The sequence below is a fragment of the Opisthocomus hoazin genome, chromosome 7, assembly GCF_030867145.1.
Source record: "Opisthocomus hoazin isolate bOpiHoa1 chromosome 7, bOpiHoa1.hap1, whole genome shotgun sequence".
NCBI classification, from domain to species: Eukaryota; Metazoa; Chordata; class Aves; order Opisthocomiformes; family Opisthocomidae; genus Opisthocomus; species Opisthocomus hoazin.
Window position 1 is genome coordinate 17,608,849 of NC_134420.1, and position 15,746 is coordinate 17,624,594.

General features: G+C 37.5%; 1 protein-coding gene across 4 annotated transcripts in view; it reads right to left on the reverse strand.

Annotated features, from left to right (window-relative positions):
- Positions 1–856: 856 nt before the first annotated feature.
- The window catches only part of TOLLIP (toll interacting protein), a 30,902-nt gene continuing 16,012 nt past the window's right edge, over positions 857–15,746 (reverse strand). For 3 of the 4 annotated variants that reach the window (XM_075425672.1, XM_075425669.1, XM_075425671.1), the window contains 3 exons: positions 15,366–15,456; positions 9,874–9,894; positions 857–4,246 (listed from right to left, as the gene is read on the reverse strand). In XM_075425672.1, coding sequence (XP_075281787.1) covers positions 4,032–4,246; positions 9,874–9,894; positions 15,366–15,456 — 327 coding nt within the window. In that variant the 3' untranslated portion in view covers positions 857–4,031. The remainder of the gene's footprint in view (positions 4,247–9,873; positions 9,895–15,365; positions 15,457–15,746) is intronic. The other variant, XM_075425670.1, reaches the window with a different exon arrangement.

Here is a 15,746-nt window from a genome sequence, read left to right on the forward strand (position 1 = left end):
AGGAACTGATACTCAAGCAGTAGAAGAAAGCACAATTTGAACACAATTTCATTTCATCGTTGGTACACCAAATACCTTAAAGTAAATTAAGTATACTAAGAAACTAAATCAAAGGAAATTCAATCGTGAGAGTCCTCTCAACTATCTTTTTTTAAAAAAAATGTAACTCCTGATAGAAAACACACTATGAACTGGACTGTAAAACCCAAAATGTTAGCTTGATAATACACTAATACTACAGACTAGCAGTTAAGATTAACAATCACTGAGCATAGCAATGCTGTTAAATGAGAAAGAGGACCTCAGACAGCTTTGCAGTCAATCATAGAATTAAAGAGAGATGTTATGCAAGGCAAATCTTTAAAATTCATTAATTATACATTAGCAGATAAAGCCAGCTATTATTGTAGCTAAAATAGCCCATAACAAGGTCTATTTCATAACTCCTCACGTGGGCACCTCTCTCATTTAGAGTTCTCAACCCCTTCACGCTTCAGAGCTTCTCCTCCATACACACAATGCTGCTCTTCCCTCCTCCCTTACCCTCCAACGCCGTCCTTTGAACAATGCAACCTCAGTACTGCCTCGTTTTGCCATTTAGATCTTCAGTACTGCAACATTTTCTTGCCAGAGTAGCACCTAGAAGAGTTAGAAAAAGGCATCTACCTACAGATGAATGCTTAAAATATATACCAGTGTTTACTTTACTAGTCCCACCAGATGATCACATCAAGAACCAGTGTAACTTGTTAACAAATGCACAAGACTGAATGAAAGATGGTAACTGATACCTGAATTCTAGATCAGTCCATAGACAAAGACTCAAATTGTGGTGCTCTCCAGAGACATAATACACTTTCATTTAGATGATACATTTATTAAATTAGAATGAAAAAGTTAATGTACTTTAGAGTGCAAGAAACACATTTGGACAATGGACCTCAATACAGAGAAACAATGTCTTCAGCATTATTACAGCAAAAAACATCCTCTGTACGGTATTACATATCAACCAAACAAGCAATAACATTTGTAAGGGCGAAAACATTCAGTACCATCAGCAGATGCAAAGAGCAGTAGAGAAGAAAGTAGCAAGGATCTAGCTAGACAAAAAATGTTCCTACCTTTAGCAAGGTTAGGCTATTGGCAGGACTCAAACTAGTACTAAGAGCACTAACTTTTAGCAGATGCCAGTCTTCTACATCTGGCTTTGGCTCTAAGCTGCTTGAAGGTGTTGAGCAGAAGAGCAGCATAAAACACAGTATTATCCCATTAGCATTTTGTCAAAAGCTACAATCATTATGAGTGACAATTTGTTTTAAATCAAGAAATAGACTTTCAGTTCCAATACCTTAACTTCCCAAACCCTTGAAAAACTAAACACTCCCTGCCTCTCTCCAATTTAAACCTGACAACAGTTTGACTGAGAGGATATGTACGTTGAAAAGCTGAGTAGGCTTATGATCAGTGTTTTGTTCTTTTCAACAATATAACATAGCACATCTTGACGTAAGAGTGTCAGCTATAATGTTTCAATAAATCAAGATTAAAAAAATCACCAGAAGTATAACATAACATGCTGAAATCCATCTACTGGCCATACTGCTCCTACATATCCAGTCTTCAACTCATACATCTACCCTGTTCTGCACAACATTTGCCTAGAACAAAACAAACAAAAAAATTCTAAGAACATGAGCCTCCCTCAGAGGCCCAGAGCCTAGTTTATGAACAAACCTGGCTAACCTAATATTTGCACTTACGCCTCCTGGTTGTTAGGATTGAAAAGTGTTTATTCTATGCCTGAAACTGAGCTGTAATAGGATGCAGTACAATTTACCAGCCATTAAGTTGAACCATGATCACTTGCTTTTATAAAAAGCTGTATTACGGATCCTAACGTTTTAATATAAAAATTTAAATATATACATTTTCCCTGAATTGTTCCATCCCTAGCAACTGATGCTATCTGTGTAAAAGTTAGAGCAAGGGACTATTCCTGGAGATAACTAAGCATCAAATCCTTAATAAGATTTACCCTTTTGAGTGACGATATCGCACACCACTGTGCTATAAAGACCAAACGCCTCTACGCTTACTCAATCACAAAGTTTACCATGACTGCAGAGAAGGGGCAAGACTAGTTGCTTGAAGAACACCCATTTTATTTTAGAAAATAAAAATGTGGTGAATCTACAACTAAAGCACATAGAAACTATAGCCTTGAATCTCAGTAACTGAAAAGCCAATTAGAAGATGTATAAAGACACTTATGCTTCCAGTGGTACATTTAAGATGGTAAGGGATTCATATCAAAACTTAAAATCACACATTATGAAAAGACAGCTTTAAAAGTTCAGAAACTGGGATGATTTTTGGTGCTGTATTTTAAAAGTTTCAGTATCACTTTTAATAATAAAAAAATAAATTTTCATGTTCTACTGCCAGTGCTACCTAAAGGCTTCTTGATTATAGGGGAGGAGGACAAAATCAGCTTTTCAGCAGAAAATAAAGAAAATATTTTAAGCGTGGGACATGAAACAAAGTATGTGGAAGAAGGGAATACAATTCGCTTTTCACTATTCCAAACCTGACTTCAATCTTCTCATGAATCACTCAAGAGCCTAGATTTCAAGTGTACATTCATTCTAACTCTTGAAGATATAAAGCACTATGGCTATTGTATAAAGTATTTGAAATCAAACATTAAAAAGATAAAACAGCAACATTGCACGACTGGAAAAATAAACTGGCACATACTATTTAAAGTGCATTACTTTACCATCTACAAAAACAGACACCACAGAAATTTATCCAACAGGTGTAACTGGTGCACACGGTAAGATTCTGCAGCTCCAAAATGAACTATTACCCGAAAAAGGAATATTAACAATAAATAAAAGCCACCTCCAACCTCCTCTGAGGATCAGACTATAACTCAGATATGTTAAATTTTCTCTCACAAATTTATTTCCATCTGCATCAAACAATAAACTGACTACAGCAACTGTAGTCTAACAAGTCACTGAGCAACTCAATGCCATTCAAAGATTCTGAAGCTACTTTTCATGCTCCTTATCTCAGATTACAGGAAAAAATACCAGAGTTTTTCCACTAACATAAAACAATAATTTTGCTGAAATATAGGTGTAAAGAAAGCAACACCTTAAATAATTGTTCACGGCTTCAGTAATTTTCCAGTTATAAAAATCTTTCCTTCTGCACTTATCCTTCGAAATAGCCACGGGAATGCAGAAGGTAGTAGAGTGCAATTAACTGTGGGAGTACATTAGGGCCCAGTCCTGTCCTCAGCTACAGAAATACATACTGTAGGAGTTAAAAGTTACCTGTTAAGATTTTACAGATACATAACAACACCATACGGGAGGATAAAGCCCCAAATCCATGCCAGATAACATATTGCTTTGGTGCCCGATGAATAGATTGAACAGAAAACGCGCATTACAACAGCGCAACCTAAGAAATTTAGCCTATTAAATTAAAAATATTCAATCAGAAACAGCTGAATACATCACAGCAATATCTAAACACCACAGGACAAAGAAAGGGGCAGAAATAGGCTGCATGATGAAATATGCTAAATACTTTAACAAATCAGTTATGTTTAAAGAGCAAACCCTCCACAGAAAAAAAAAATTTTCAATCTAACAAACAGTAGTAAATCCTGTACTGCATAGACTTACTTTGTAAGAACAAGTTTATGAAAAGGGGGAGAGGAAAAAAAAAAAAGTAGCTTTACTCCCCAATCCATCAGAATATAGCCATAAAGGGCACAGCTGATAGTAAAGATGCTTTAATACTATATTGCAGGACACAAGCTAAACTGAGTATGTACAGATTGAGAAAGAAAGTGAAAAAGATCCAAACGTCCAAGGAGAAAAGGGGTGTAATCTTTCATACAGGATGTGCCAACAGAAAGCTGTTGGGAAATTCTTCCTCTAGCTAAATCCCTGGCTTGGCAAGTAAAAATAAGTGGCATCAAGGATGGGGACTATGCTTGAAGTGGGGATCTATGATTCTTCAGCCATCTGAAGCAAGGAGTTGATAGATGCATCCTTGTTCCCCCTCTGAGCTTCCAGCACTGAGCGGATCACTTCCCTGTCCATGTTGGGAAACATGTCCTGGATAGATTTCAGGTCCTCTTCATTACACAGGTGCTGAGGGTTGACCGCAGGAGGTGGTATTGTCACTGGTACCATGCCTGGATTACAGACTGCAGGCATCCCTGCAGGCAAAAAAAAAAAAAACAAACAGAAGAAAAAAACCAAAACATACATGAGTGGAAAAAATAAAAAAATGTCGATGATTTTGAAGAAGAAAGCAGCTCATGACTTGACAGCTTTTTTTTTTTTTAAAGGGGAATTCCAAGAAAAAAAAAAACAAACCTAAATTGCAGAGATTATACCCAGACTCTTTAGACTACTGCAATCAGAAGACATTTTTCTGCACCAGGTTCTGCCCAAGTTATGTACAAAAGTGCTAAACTACATTTTGTCAACAAGTACAGCTCAAAATTAAGTACAACTTGCATTAACCAGGTTTACACATAAATCACTAAACAGTAAGTGCACCACAGAAAGGCGCAGTTCGTTTTTTCCCCCCACTCCCATCATATTTTAGTTCCTAGTCTATTTATGTTGTGATGAAAAAGATGGTTTTACATCAGCAATATACATAACTAACATTTAGAAATTCAATTAATGCAATCTCCATTGCATTCAAAGAAAAGAAAAGCACTTAGGTCCACTCGGAGTCTGGACCATACTCGTAAACAAATTTCAAGCAACTGTTTTCCCCTGGTTAAAGCTCCACCCAGTTCAGCCTGCAAAGTCACAGACTGAAAAAAGAGCAATTCCTTTTATGCCTATAGGAGTGCAGACTGCTTTTCCCTGTTCCTATGCCAGAGAACAAAATTCATCTGACTTTCATGAACTTCTTGTATTTCTGTGTAAAATTAAAGCACTATCAGTTTACAAAGACAGTTTTAGAAAATGAGTTTTCTAACTCCTGTTAGCAGGTATTACCAGACAAAAGTCCCTTTTCATCACTTAACTTTTATCATTAATTAAGCATAGATCCATTGCTGAAAACTACCATTTGTTTTTATAAAACTAAAATCAGGTATAGTATACACCTAGAGTCTTTTGTTATCACTTCTGACAATGGCATATTTCACTACTTCTCTAAGTAGTTCCAGACCCCTAATTATCTTAGTCCCACACTGCTGTGCGTTACTTTTCCAGTTCTGCTGTATTGTTTCTAAGGTAGGGAAAGAAGAACTACCTGCACCTAGACGCAAACAGGGCACTGCTTCATACAGCAGCAAGATAAAGTTTTTAGATTTGTTGAAGATGAGGGGACTGGAGCATCACTCCTGTGAGGACAGGCTGAGGGAGCTGGGCTTGTTTAGATTGAAGAAGAGAAGGCTGAGAGGGGACCTTATAAATGCCTACAAATATCTTAAGGGTGGGTGTCAAGAAGATGGAGACAGACTTTTTCCAGCAGTGCCCAGCAACAGGACAAGGGGCAAAGTGCACAAACTGAAGCATAGGAAGTTCCATCTGAACAGGAGGAAGAACTTCTTCACTTTGAGGGTGACAGAGCCCTGGAAGAGGCTGCCCAGAGAGGTTGTGGATTCTCCTTCTCTGGAGATATTCAAGACCCGCCTGGACAAGGTCCTGTGCAGCCTGCTGTAGGTGACCCTGCTTCGGCAGGAGGGCTGGACTAGATGATCCACAGAGGTCCCTTCCAACCCCTACCATTCTGTGATTCTGTCCTCCATTTGCTTTCAAGCATTTTATCCACTGTTTCAAACACTATTCACATGGTATTGTCTACAGTAATTAAAAAAAAAAGAAAAAAAATCTTTATGTGTAGTAATAACCAAGCAAGAAATCATCACCAAACACGTATTAGTTAAGAATTTTCTTTGCACATAATACTGTAACACCAGCCTTAGTATGTGAGTTTATTTCCCATTTACTATAATGAGATCCTTCTGCAACCTGCTGCAGAGAGACTTAGAAAATCGCTAAAAGTTTGTTTCAATAAATTGTCTATTAGTCTCCTTCCCTTGATTAGTTTTTTTAAAAATATGAAGCACCCCACCAAAGGCCTCCTTCCACTACAGGATGACTCATCACTTATTTTTATCTGTTCATCAGCTTTTCAAAATAGCTATTAAACCACAACAGGTCTTATATTGTATCAGCAAATAACATTTTCAAAATGTGACAAGATGATATACACACAGACAATGTCATTCTTACCCACATACTAATACACCTATAATGTTTAAGGCTTTCCCCACATAACCATGTCACCTCCTCCTAAAGTTCACCTAGTTAGTTGTTTGTTTTAAATCAGCACGTTCTAATCTCCATAGGTTTTTATCAGTTTATGCAATAGGGAAAATAGTTACTTCAGAGCTGTTTTTAAAAAAAATTCAGTATGCTATCCTCCAGCCCTCTGACAGCAAGACTAATAGGTTACATATTGCATTTGGTAAAAAAATCCAGAATACAAGACTGGAAATAAATGTTATCTTACCCGCATTTTTTTAACAAATCATCTTAATTAGTGTTAAACTCTGAAATTATCATCTGAGGCTCCTTCTCGGCTAAAAAGCATTCCTTCTTAAGAAGGAAAAAACCAAATACTTTCTTCCTCCCCCATCACAGTCTCATGTTCCAACTGGGTTTTTTTTTTCTTCTTTTTTTTTTACTCCCTTAAATACTTCTACCTCTATAGTCAATTACCTAAATGATTCTAGGTTCTGTGCTTCTTTAAAATAAATAGTTGTCAATACCTTTCACATTGGATCTTCAAAAGCTTTGTTACCCAACCTTGTACCAGTTTAGTTTCAATATATAATCTCTCTCACATCCCTTCATTTAACTCACGTCAACTCTGGTTGAGAAGGTACTCTAAGTGAATATAGTTTGACTGTCTGCATTGCAACTGTGATTTCACCTAATGTACTCTTTGCTATTTCTCTCCTCAGCTTGGACTTGTGTCCTATCTGAAGGGACGCATTAGTGAATTGTAAGCACCTCCATGCTTTTCAATGTTCCCCAATTTTGATTTTAAAATTCCCATTGTAATCATCTTAAGTTTCATTAGAATCTAAAAAGGATCCTAGATGCTTTATGTCTAATGTACAGGCTGCATCTATTCAAAAAGGTTCATGCTGGCAACTAAAGAATTGTCCCTCTCACTGTAAATTTATTACCTACACAATGGAACTACATCTCTGACATGTCACCTGCATCACAGCACTACCAAGAATATCTATCTTCTCTTCTGCAACAACCTAAACTTTAGCTCAAGAGCTTCTTACGCCATTTGGACCATGGTCCCTGGAATTCTGTCTGGCACTATGTGTTTGAACACACAGCAAATCAGACCATGTGTGCATCCCAGAAGCAAACCACTGTGCAGTCCTCACCAACCCTGCAAATACGCTTTACCCAATAATCATATTCAGCAGCATTTCAGACTACCTCTGCTATAGCTTCAAGGAGCCTCAACTCATTCCTCACGCTTCAATCAATCTAGGCATTTACAAGAGATGAACAAAGATGTACAGCCTCAAAAATCAAGTTGCAAAGTACCTGAAAGAACACAGCAATAGAAGTTATATTTTATTTCCAAAACAAGCTTCCTCATATTCTTCAGTAAGTTACTGGCACCCTAAGATTATCCAAATATCAGCCTAAATTGTGCAGGAACTGTCCATAGAAGAGGTCACTTTAAAATATTAATCCAAATGAAACATGAAGCTCACTTTTAGTACCCCAGCATCCTACAGCTTACCGATAAATTTTCATTGTTTTGTCAGTGTCAAAAAAAAAAAAAAAAAATCAAGACCAGCACAGTCTTTCTGACTGCTTTCATCAAACCAAGACTATTATGAAGCTAGACATCTGCACAGGCAGTATTCAAGAAGTATTTTCAATTTAAATATTGAATTTTAGAGACTAGAAATTTCTTGACAGTATTGTTTGTTAGTACTGTCGCTAATAATTTTCAAAATCCATTTTTTCAGCTCTTACAGTTCTAAAATTAGTTTATGCTGTCTACACCTACACTGCATACAAATGGAAGTTAGCAGCACACTGATTTTTAATAAATATTTCCATAATAAATGCTCACTTTTAATGAAACTCAACATTCAAGCTATACAAATACCAATTTAATGAGTACCTTGGTTTCTTGCTTTGTTCCATACTCAGGCTAAAAGCATCCATAATTTCTGATTTACAAATAGTATGCAAGACTCAAGCATAAACTTCAGAACTACACACTAAAATTTAGCAAAATATATATATATATGCAGTCATTAGAGAAAATTGTAATAAACTTCAAAAATATCAATGTTCAGTAAAAAGCCGCTTTATGTATTAAGCACCTCATTTCACTTCCAGGTGAAAAACGAAACTAAACCGCGTAAGAATCCACTATAAATGGAATTTCACACTCCTGTGTTGCTCTCAGATATTAGGTAAGTGTTATAAACCAGAAGAATGGAGCGCTGTTTTCCAATTCAGTGAAATAGCAATGGCAAACATGCTGGCATAAGCAGTGACATTCCAATACATGAAAGAAGTATGTACAATAGCAAGACAATTAGTACAAGCAGCAATGAAAGCATCAAAGCAGCATTAACAGGGTAAACTCTTTCTACCTGCACACAAGGCATTACACACTTTTTATTTTCTTGCTCAGTCAAGTGCCCTATGTTTAATTTCTTAACTTATTAATATTCTGTCCCATGCACAGACCCTTTCAGAGTAAACTCAGGAACCTTCTCCGCACAAATTCTTTCATTTAAAGGAAGAAGTCAGTATTACCTTTTTTAAAATACACAAGCAGGTCAATAATATTTGCTTTTGAAACAAATTCAATGGTAAAATATGCAAGCCATGATCTGATTTTTTTTTTCAAACGTTGCTTCTTTGTAAACTAGTAGAAAACTGAAGCATATGGGCCCACAGAAAAATTCTACAATTTCACTGCTTTGAATAGATCAAATATGTTGTGACAACCACATCAGTTTTATTTACAGCATCTTTCTGAAATTCAGAGCATCAAGAAATTACATTTTTATCTCACAAGAAATAATTATAGAATTTTCTGAACATACTTGATTGAAGACCAATGCTTTTACCAAAGTTAAGGATGTCACAATATCTTTGAACAATTCAAAATCAAAGGTGTCATAGTAAAGTAAGTCTAAATTGAAGGAAAATTAATTTCCTGTAACATAATTTGCCTTTAGAATTGAAGTCAGATGCTTAGCTTTACATGGATCTAAAATAGATGTGCATGAAAGATACACACTGACAAAACAGTACTGTATTTTTTAAAAAAGGTTTATTTGAAGATTAACAGAAGGCAATTGGCAAAGCAATCTTCTCATTGCAGAACTGAGTTCTTCGCTTTCAAGTTTACAAAAGTCATGACATTACCTGCTCTTCCCCAAACCTTGCAGTAGCAGAACAACAAGATTAAAGTTTTTCTATGAAACCAGTACTATCACCTAGAATAGCTCAATGACATACAAAAGTTTCAGCAGAACAGTAACATCATGTTTTGTCCATCAACACCATTATCACCAATTACTTCAATCATTATAGCTTGAAGCTGAGCAGATGCCTTTAAAAAGACTTTCCAACATTCAGAGGGGCTTTAACAATTTCCAGGAGATGCGTTAAATTGTTCTATTGTGACATCCAAGTGGCAATACCTTGTGATACAGTCTGCTGTAACAAATAAAGCTGTTTAGATGAGTTCATGCAAAGACTGTTGAGTCAATGAGGACGGGAGTGAGAAAAGAGCTTGGAAACTTACCCAGAGAAAAGTACTCAAGCCCTAAAGATAGGTGAAAACGAAGGGGTAAGGGGAAAGGAATAAGACATGGGAAAGAAATATTAATCTATTTTTAAAAGGAAATGAACCATTTAGCTTCCAAAGGTGAAAGTTGGATAAACTGAGGCAATTGGGTAAAACCTGAACTTCCTAATATCAAAAACTAAATGCTGCTAGGATTCAGTTTCCCAACTAAACTGCTTCAGCATTTTGAACAAGTTTCCTAAATGTGCTGTTTTTACAGAAGTAACGATTACAGGAAATGTTTTCAAAATTAGTAAACCACCACACACTTGCAGCAAGGATCACATTTTATAGCTCACAAAGGACAACATACACCCATGGTTTTCTGAACAAATACCCGTAACATCACAAACTAACCCATGAAACAATACAGACACCTAAACGAGTACAGTAGATATACACACAACTTAGCCTCAATGGAAAATGACATTCTGGACTCTTGACAGAGCTCTGAAATACACAGGGTTTTAACCTACTTTTTACACAGGTGTTAATAAGCCAAGCACAAATAGATTTCCTATCTATCCCATGAATACTAAGCTGATAAGAAACATAGCTTGCTTCATTGAACTAACTTTTATTAGCTTACGCTTTGATACCCTGTCAAGAAGATCAGCTTGGACTGTCAGCAACCAGTATACCACAATATTCTACAGCTTAAATGAAGTAATCTTTTGGGGAGGAGGGGGAAGGGAAAATACAGCAGATAAACTCAACTTTTAGAAGAGTAACAGGATTGACAAATTCAAATTTTCCCAAGCCAAATCCATAGATACAATCTATGGCAACTCTAGTTTGTAGCAACTAGCATTATTGTCAGAAATTTAATTTTTAAAAACTTTAAAATGAATTAACACCGTGCAAGGATACTTTACAGCCGTTTCTGCTTTCATCACAATTCTGTAACATCTACCGTCAAATGTGGGGAAAAAAAGCATTATTTGTGTTGGCATTTCAAGCTTTATCTGCTTACCACAGTAATTAACTGCTTGCTACTACTATTTACCTCTGTATGATAGACGTAAGTGTGAGAGGAATTAGTTGTTTCAACCTTAATTAGAAGGTTAGTTACATATACTAAGTTTTGAACAGAAATTATCTATTACAGAAAAAACAGCTTGACCTTCGTGACACAACTGAATTTGACTTAACACTGCATCTCCTTAAAATGCAATTATTTTGGACAGTTGACAAATAACTGTTGAATTGTCTGGACAAGCATTTTAGTCCATTCACTGTATTTCCATCATCGATAAGACTTCGATTCTAACAGTGCTGCCCAACACCAGAATTTCCTCCATTTCAGATGTAATAAACTATTCAGTGCTGCTCTTCCACTCTTCTGAAGTAAACAAATAGAACCTGCTTATTGACTACACTCATTCAACTGGATAGGTAAAAAACCTGAACTAAGAAGATGGGAAGAAGGTAAACATATTCCTCTAGAGCATACTGATGTCCTACCATCACCGTTCTTGAAGCAGTCTCAAGAAGAGAGAAAACCCTGTACAGTGTTCCAAAGAAAGTGTACCAGAGCTGGGCAAGTAGCTCGCATGAACCTTTCTGAGAGTCTACAGAATCCAGGAGGATCATCAAGTTCAATATACAGAAAAATATTCTGACAATACACCATGTCTTCCAAGATGCACTACTGGTTCCTTTCATAATTTCAAATTACTTTTATTAAGCAATACAATTAAATGTGTAAAACAGTAAAGTATGCTGAAGTCAAGCCACTTTCAAAGTCCAAATCTAATCATCCACCTAATTATTATGAGTGGGTCACTGATTAGTGAATATGCAAAAGCTTTAAAACTCAGTGCTTTGAGAAATTTTAATAGTGCCCACAGAAATTCTAGAAGAGCAAACACAAAGCACAGTAATATTAAAAAAAAAGAAAAAAAATCAAAAATACTTCAAAAATCTAAACACATCAAAGGTGGCTTGTAAGAAGTTTGGCATTTATGAAGTCAAGGAAGCCCATTCAGGATTTCCCAGAACAAAAGAAAAGTTTAAATAAAGACGTGGGACTTCGCAATGCTTTAAAAATACAACTCATAGAATCAGGAGGAGTTTTTAATACAGAAGATTATCACAGCAGTAATTAAAACAAACATGCTGGATCTTTCCAGACGGGCAATGCTCCAACACACAGATCAATAAAACTGCTACACAAAGGCAAATTCCTGTATGCTAAAATGTCAGGCACTACTATCACTTGCTAAACATTATTTATTCTTCACTTGTCCAAGTAGATTTAATAAGTGTTACCAAAAATACTATCAAGATAAATATAAAACTAACAGAACACCAAGGTCTGCACACCAAGATACACTGCTGTACTCGGTTTTGAACACTGAAGGTCTACCAGTTTTATCTGTTCAGTTCTATGCCTACAATCATAGAATCATTAAGAGGGGAAAAGACTTCTAAGACCATCACGTGCAACTATCAACCCAACACCACCACGCCTACTCAACCATATCCCAAAGTGCCATATCTATACATTTTTTGAACACCTCCAGGGATGGTGACTCCACCACTTCCCTGGACAGCCTGTTCCAGTGCTTGACAACCCTTTCAGTGATGAAATTTTTCCTAATATCCAATCTAAACCTTCCCTGACGCAACCTGAGGCTGTTTCCTCATGCCCTGTCACTTGTTACTTGGGAGAAGAGACCAACATCTGCCTCGCTACAGCCTCCTTTCAGGTAGTCGTAGAGAGCAATAGTCTCCCCTCAGCCTCCTCTTCTCCAGAATAAACAACCCCAGCTCCCTCACTCACTCCTCAGAAGACTTGTTCTCTAGACCCCTCACCAGCTCGTTGCCCTTCTCTGGACACTCTCCAGCAACTCAGTGTCTTTCTTGTACTGAGGGGCCCAAAACTGAACACAGTACTCCAGGTGCGGCCTCACCAGTGCCGCGTACAGGGGCACAATCACCTCCCTACTCCTGCTGGCCACACTATTCCTGATACAAGCCAGGATGCCATTGGCCTTCTTGGCCACCTGGGCACACTGCTGGCTCATGTTCAGCCGGCTGTCAATCAGCACCCCAAGGTCCTTTTCCGTCAGGCAGCTTTCCAGCCACTTGTCCCCAAGCCTGCAGCATTGCATGGGGTTGCTGTGACCCAAGTGCAGGACCCGGCATTTGGCCTTGTTGAGCCTCATACAATTGACCTTGGCCCATCAAGCCAGTCTGTCCAGATCCCCCTGCAGAGCCTTCCTACCCTCAAGTAGATCAACACTTCCACCCGAGTTGGTGTCACCTGCAAACTTACTGAGGGAGTACTCAATCCCCTCATCCAGATCACTGATAAAGATGTTAAACAAGACTGGACCCAATACTGAGCCCTGGGGAACACCGCTCATGACTGGCCGCTATCTGCATTTAACTTCATTCACTACAACCCTCTGGACTTGGCCTTGCAGCCAGTTTTTTTACCCAGTGAAGTGTACACCCATCCACACCATGAGCAGCTAGTTTCTCCAGGAGGATGCTGTAGGGAACAGTGTTGAGGGCCTTACGAAAGCCCAGGTAGACAACATCCACAGCCTTTCCCCTCATCCACTAGGCGGGTCACCTGCTCATAGAAGGAGATCAGGTTGGTCAAGGAGGACCTGCCTTTCATGAACCCATGCTGGCTGGGCCTGATCCCCTGGTTGTCCTGCATATGCCCAGTGAGTGCACTCAAGATGAACCACTCCATAATCTTGCCCGGCACCGAGGTGAGGCTGACAGGCCTGTAGTTCCTGGAATCCTCCTTCTGGCCCTTCTTCTAGATGGTCATCACAGTGGCAAGCCTCCAGTCACCTGGATCCTCCCCTGTTAACTAGGACTGCTGACAGATGATGGAGAGTGGCTTGGCCAGCTCCTCTGCCAGCTTCCTCAGTACTCTACTTTCAATTATACTAGAAACTAGTCTCTTCTTCGTTTCTACTGTTTGTACTCTGACTAGCACAGTAATTTGACAATAGGAATATTCTCATTTTGATCTGTACAAGAAACTCTATCACATCCTCTATTACATTGCTATATATACCACCCTAGCTATTGTTTTTCTTTTAACCACACACAAGATAAGTATGTTTGAAGTTCACTGACTGCTTCAGTATATAGGGATGTGACGAACCTACAACAAAAAATATATGGCATCTAATTCAAACACAGAAGAGCTACACAGAAACCTGGCTTATACAATGGAATTGCATTTCAGGATGCTTACACAAGTTTAAATAGTTCACTGGCAAAGCAAGGAAAACTTAAATCCTGAGAAATAAGCTATGGAAATAAATGCACTTTAAATTAAACAAACTGCATGCTTTCATCAGAGAATAAAGAATGTAACTGAACTTTTCCATGTTTTACTCTAACTTAACTCTGTAAAAATGAAACTGGAGGTTATGACTCTAAGTTACATATCCAGTCTTCTGTTGAGGATGCTTGTTTTGATAGAGAGTGAAATTTTAAATTCAATCAGGAATAGAGTCTTCTAAAAAAATATGTATATATCTGTTGTGTCTGCCCTTAGCACTGCAATTATGTCACACACTATCACTCACTCATACACTTGTATGCAAAGAAAATCAAAATGTGTGAAATTATACCCTATTTCCCTAAAAAGTACACATATTACTGAATACATGTCCATACAACAAACTGGAGCTTTTAAGAGCCGTAAGTGAAAGACACAAAAAACCCCAAGTGAATCTTACTTATCAGTTATCTAAGTAGAACAAATTCTTATTTACATACTTTAAGCTTTTCATCTTTGATAGAAAAATTACAAAACCTAATTTAACACATCTTTCTATACAAGTTCAAAACTTGCTTTGCATAGACTAAGAGAATTGACAATACCTGCTTTAGCTCTTCTTGATGTATTTACGTAACTGTCTCAGACTCCCCAACATTTTTCATTCGCTGTGCTACACACTTCACATGCGGTGTAGCAAGTTTCCAACAAAGCATCTTCAAAGACCACAGAAGAGCCAATCCCTTTACAGGCTACCAAAGCTGCAGTTATGATAGCACATGTCATTGGGTGCACTTCCTGAAGTCTGAAGAGTTTCACACATGGATTGCCACCATTTAAATAAGCACGTTATATGAGAGTGCAGCCTGATAGATATTCAGTTATTCAGTGACCTGACATAAATCTGAAATAAATACTCAAAAAGAGAGGCCTTCAAGCTAATTGATCCAACTTTGAAAGTCATTTTAATCCACTTAATAAAGTCATACAGCTCCCTTAAACAGAATACAAGACTGAAAGTAGACCTACACTTAATTTGCTCACTCTTCCCAAAAATGTATAATGGTAAAAGTGGTCATAGACAAAATTATTTATAGCTTCCTTTACATTCCAAAAAACAGGAGAAATTTGGTAGCTGTTTCTGCAAAACCCTTCATCTGGAAGTTTTACGAGCCTTCCAGGAGAGAAAACATACCTGCTATAGGCACATATCCAACTCCTTGCTGATACACAGTGGGCATCAGGACCACTGGCTGGGGCTGCATCATCATGGCAGCTGGCAAAGACTTGACACAAAAAGCACAACAGACAGATTAGAACTACTCAAGAAATAGAAGAAAACTAAAACCAGCAAATTAAACAATTGAAACAATATTTGCAAAAAAATCATTACATTGCAAATCCATGTTCCATGTTGTTCAATATTACAGTATTACTCTACTAAGTGCTAATCTATGTTAAGCAAAATCTCTAGCAAATTAACTGAACAATCATCTTTTAAAATGACAATTTGTCTGTACATCAATATAAACACATCATGTCAAATTAGCCTTTTGCAATAGTTTGATAAAATTTG